Source organism: Cicer arietinum, chromosome 4 (assembly GCF_000331145.2).
Source record: "Cicer arietinum cultivar CDC Frontier isolate Library 1 chromosome 4, Cicar.CDCFrontier_v2.0, whole genome shotgun sequence".
NCBI lineage: Eukaryota > Viridiplantae > Streptophyta > Magnoliopsida > Fabales > Fabaceae > Cicer > Cicer arietinum.
Window position 1 is genome coordinate 13,321,740 of NC_021163.2, and position 5,674 is coordinate 13,327,413.

The following is a 5,674-nucleotide window of genomic DNA, read 5'->3' on the forward strand; positions in this document are numbered from 1 at the left end:
AATTAGTCAATTATCTAAAACATCAACATATACAAACATATTTTACTAATCTATATAAGAAAATGTGCCTAAGATCGTGTAACCGGATCAAAAGGATGTTTTTGTGTTGGCAATCCTAATAATAGAGTTACTAGACAAAAAAATTGTCACTAATTGGATATTATTAACCATTTCAACAATATCAATTTATTTGATAAAAAGGAATCTTATTGATATAAAATATTTAAATAACATGTTAGGGCTATAATGGTAACTTCATAAAATCTTGGAAATAGAATTAGTTAATGCTATAAATAAGTTAACAACGTTATATACGAGTATAACACATCAAAACATTAGGCCGAACAATTCGATCCGACTCCGAGATCAAAACTATCGTCTCGTTATTGTCAAGTTGCAAGGTACGAAGCTAGTGATGGAATACGGAGTGTTTATGAGGGATTTTCTGAACAAGTGTGGTGGCTACGCCGTCATAGACGGTGGATTTGCGACTGAACTAGAACGCCATGGAGTAAACCTCAACGACCCACTTTGGAGTGCCAAATGCCTATTTACTTCCCCACACCTCGTCCGAAGGGTACTATTTCATTTTTCTTTTCTCTTATGGTTTTGTTTCAACGCACAGTTATTTATTTATTGTTAGTAGATAATTTCTTGTTAGTTTCTTTTTATAAAAAAATTAGAATATTAATTTTATTTAGCTTTTTCTTTCTTTCAATTAATCAAAGAAATGTGTAATAAGTTACTTGCAACAAAGTGCATAGGTTTCAGAATGTTTATATATAAAATTAATTCTTTGCTAAAAATACGATTAGATTGTCGTAATTTTTTTCACAATGTTGATTGTTTTCCAATAAAACCACTAAAATATTACGTTGTAAAATCAGGAAGGACAACACAACTTTATCTCATTGTTACGTACTAATGATTTGAGTTGTAGTTAGGTCCAAATTGAATTGAAAAAAAGGTAAATTAAAGTAATAAAAAAACAATAACGAAAAGCTAGTATATAAAAACAAACAACACATGTTGCAAGTAATGTTGTATAGGTGTTAGTAGCTCATGGACTCTGTTGCTAGGTGTAAGGTGCTCCTTGGCAGGTAAATGTTTTTTTGGCTGACCTTAATCTGCATTCACAAATCCACGGTGGTAACCGTTCGATTGAGATTCAACGGTATATAAATTTAAGATTAGTATAATTTTAGATTATTTAATATCGATGAAAACCATGTACAAGACTCATGGTGTGTAAATGTGATATCTCTTGAATAGATAGAATCCGAATTATTTTTTTGCTGCCAAGAGATAAGGTAAGATTTACATCAACAAAGGAGAAACTTTAATATATAATTTAAAATTAAAAAGGAAGAAATGTACTAGTATAACTTAAGACAACCTTTTATTTGGTGAGATTGACGTGTTTGGATTTATATACGACCAAACTTGCAATTTTTTATTGATTATGAAAACATCTTAAAGCAGACGGAACTGCTCATTAATTACAAGTAGTGTTTGTTTGGTACTTGTATAAGAAAAGAAAAAAAAGATTGCACATCTACATGTAAGAAGGGAAATAGTTTACTTATAAATACTTTTGTAGCTATTAACTAAATATTGATTAATTAACTTACAACAGACGACACCGCTCAAACGAACATAATTTGTTTGGTGTTATACAGAAGAGAAGAATTCACAAGTTACTAGATAAATTGATAATTTGTTACTTATTTGATTAAATTGGATTAAAATTAACTTATCATTTCACCGTTATTTCTTTGATTTAAGTGATAAATACTACTCCTTCACACTTATCATGATTTATTAGATAAAGTTCAAATTTGTTAAAAATAGTTTGAAGGTGGGTGGTTAGTATTTGTTGCAAAGAATAATATTAACAAATCATTGAATTTAAATAGTTAATGAATTTCAGTTAAAAATAAATCATCTAAGATAATTTAAATATGAATTTTAATTGAAATAATTTTTATTTCTCGGTCAAACACTCTTTAACAACATCATACACTCGTTAAAAAATTTAATTAAATTAAATTTTATTATATAAAATAAAGACCTATGTAAATTTTCATCAATTAAAGATAATATATTAAAAATTGTGTTAGTGAAAAATTAATTAAATTTTATTAATTTAGTTATGATCATTATATATCATACAGTAATCATAATAAACTTTTTCTCATTTATCTATTTATTTAATGAGCTGTATCATGCTTCTGAACAGGTTCACCTTGATTACCTGGATGCAGGAGCAAACATAATATTGACGTCATCTTATCAGGTAATTGAATCATCTAAAGTATTTTATTCCCTATATTTTAATCATGTGATTTACTAGCATCTATGAGGTAAATATAGTAGTATTAATTTTTTACTTTTATATTGTTGGCTGTATTGGGATTTTTGTTTTATATTCAGGCCACAATTCAAGGTTTTGAAGCTAAAGGGTTCTCCAAAGAAGAAGGCGCAACTCTGCTTCGAAGAAGTGTCGAGCTTGCACGTGAAGCACGTGATATTTATTATGATAAATGCTCTAAAGATTCTTTTGACATAATGAGAGATGAAAGATATAGAAGACGCCCCATTTTAATTGCAGCTTCTGTTGGAAGTTATGGCGCATATTTAGCTGATGGCTCTGAATATACGTTAGTCAATTTAAAATATATTATTTTTGTAATTACACTCTCTAATTAAGGAGCATAATGTTGATTAATGTGTGTTTTGACAGAGGGGACTATGGTGATTCAGTCACTGTTCAAACACTCAAAGATTTTCACAGGGAAAGGGTAAAGATTCTTGTTGATGCAGGTGCTGACTTAATTGCCTTTGAAACAATTCCAAACAAGCTGGATGCACAGGTAATTTACTAAATTACTCGAGTTTTTGTTTTGTTTGTCTTTTTGGTTAAGAGAGAAAATGGATCTATCTTATAATGTCTAGTTCAGCTGATAAATAAGTAAAGTCTGATTAAAGTCTAAAGTGTTTCAATGAAATTAATATTTGTAAATGAAAAAGACATTATCAATTATGATTTAATGTTGTTTCACTTGATTTTTAGCATGCTTATTGATGTTGCTTATAATCAAATATATAGGCTTATGCTGAACTTATGGAGGAAGAAGGAATAGAAATTCCTGCATGGTTTTCTTTTTCTTGCAAGGATGAAAACAATGTGGCTAGTGGTGATTCTATCTTAGACTGTGCTTCAATAGCTGATTCATGTCCACAAGTAGTTGCTGTTGGAGTCAATTGTACTGCTCCTAGATTTATTCATGGCTTGATTTCGTCTATAAAAAAGGTGACTTTTATATATAAATTTGTGTGCTTCACAATAGTAAGTTAAATTGCTAATTTTTTTACTATTTTGAATAACTAGTTAATGATTTGAACAAATTTTAGTTACTCAAATCATATAGTTTATTGGTAGCTAGGTATTATATTTCCATCTTCCAATTAGCAAATTTCATGTTTCCTATTAGAGAATTATAGTATCAATATTCTTGTTCAATATGAACAATGGTCAAATGATAAGTTAAGTTATGAAGCTGATACTTGTTCCATGAATTTTTAAATTTCAGGCAACAGGTAAACCAATACTTGTATATCCCAACAGTGGAGAAACTTATAATGCTGACACCAACCAATGGGTGGTGAGTTCCTGTTTTAATAAAATGATACATTTTCACATATTTTAATTATTGAGTTATTATAACATAACCTCAATCCATTTGTAAGTTATTAATGTCAAAAGTTATCTTCAATAATTGGCATTGCATACTTACAAATTTAATTTGAGTGGAGTAATTAACATGTACATTCAAGTGGTTAACGAGTGTCGAAGCAGGTAGTTTGGTTGGCAAGTTAGGGGACACCAACTAATCATGAGATTCAATGTTCAAACACCGGAAACTAGCATAACTTGCTAATTTACCAACATACTAACATTTGCTTTTTAAAAAAGTGATTAATGAACTTCAATTAAGGACAAATCGATTGAGATTATCTAAATTCAAATCTCGGCTAAAACGCTGATTACTAAATTTTACTTATCTCTCGACTCCTTCCTTGGGAACAGAGGATTAAGAGTAAATATATTAGCATGTACATATCTTGGACAATTTAGACATATATATGAGTTCAGAGATGAAAATTTTGGTTTACTGTATCAAATTGATGATTTGAAGTTTATGTTTGCAGAAATCAAGTGTTGAAGCAGAGGAAGACTTTGTCCCTTACATAGGGAAGTGGGGTTATGCTGGTGCTTCTCTTTTTGGTGGCTGCTGCAGGACCACTCCCAAAACTATTAAAGGCATAGCTGAGGCAATATATGAAAAAGCTCATGGCAAATATATATAACTGTTGATGTTGAAGTATGTTTATGCATATGTAATGGAACAAATGACAATAATGTAAAGGAAATGGTTAAGCTTTATGTCTTGTCTTGGGTATACCACTTTCTTATATGACATGCACTCACTTTACGTTTGTGCCAACTTTTAAATGTCACTAACATAACCGGATAATTAAGGATAAGAGTGCCGCAATGCTTCACGATTTCCTGAAAATGAGTTTAGAGAATTTGTATAATAAAGTATATTTGTTTGGCCAAATTAACTACTTCATCCGTTTCATAATAATTAACGTATTTGTAAAAAAAATTATTCTAAAAAATATCAAATATATATCCTTAAAATTCTTCATTCAACTCTTAAATATATTTTAGATACGAGCAGTGTCACATTAATTAAAAATAAACTAAATAAAATAGAAAACTTTGGTTGTTTAGGGGCAATTTTTTAGTTTAATGCTATAGCCCATTCAACAACGATAATGGAATCATCGTATAATTTGAGATGTTCAACCATCCTCTCCAAAACACATTATTTTATCGGAACATAACTTTTAATAATGTATTTTTGAAAGAAATATATTATCGAAAAATAACAATGAAAGTTGGCTTTTGTACTCCCTTAATTAATCTAATACTCTCAATTTGTTAAAAATCTAAAATTATCCTTAAAACGTTTATTGACTAAATGGTAAAAAAATATTACTTCAAAATCTCACCCCTCAATCAAAGTTCCAGTACGTAAAATTTTATCATTAAAATACGGTACACAAAAATTACTATCGGAAATTTCGTATTTCAAATTTTCGGTAGTACAATTATATTACCGGAAATTTGAATTTCTTGTAAAATATTTATAATACTGGAAATTTATGTCATGAAATTTTCAGTAGTTACATTTATCTTACCGAAAATTTGAAATTTCCGGTAGTTACATTTTCCTTACCAGAAATTTCAATTTTTTAAAATATCCGGTAGTTATTTTACTTAACTAGAAATTTCAAAAATCTGATATGTTATTTTTTTTGAAATAGGGATGGGAAAAACACAACCAATATGTATAGATTTAATTGAAACATTTACAACTGATCAAATTTTTAAGTCACGAGAATAAAATTAAAAAAAAAAAAAAAAAACTATTTCGAAAATTTCAACAACGAATGAAATTTTCGGTTAACATCTTGGAATTTTGAAATTTCTGGTAGTTATGAATCAATACCCGAAAATTGAGTGTTCCACCCGAAAATTTTAAATTTCCGATATTGAATTTGACTACTGAAAATTTGATTCTTCCTAAAATTTCCGATAAAC

The 5,674-nt window shown here is 28.9% G+C and overlaps 1 protein-coding gene across 1 annotated transcript; it reads left to right on the plus strand.

The window, feature by feature from the left end:
* Window positions 1–311: 311 nt before the first annotated feature.
* On the plus strand, window positions 312–4,447 carry LOC101508973 (homocysteine S-methyltransferase 3-like). The gene is made up of 7 exons (XM_004496641.3): window positions 312–577; window positions 2,240–2,296; window positions 2,434–2,660; window positions 2,744–2,873; window positions 3,110–3,313; window positions 3,594–3,665; window positions 4,213–4,447. The coding sequence occupies exons 1-7, from the start codon at window positions 416–418 to the stop codon at window positions 4,369–4,371; spliced, it is 1,011 nt and encodes a 336-aa protein (XP_004496698.1). The 5' UTR covers window positions 312–415; the 3' UTR covers window positions 4,372–4,447.
* The last annotated feature ends 1,227 nt before the right edge of the window (window positions 4,448–5,674 follow it).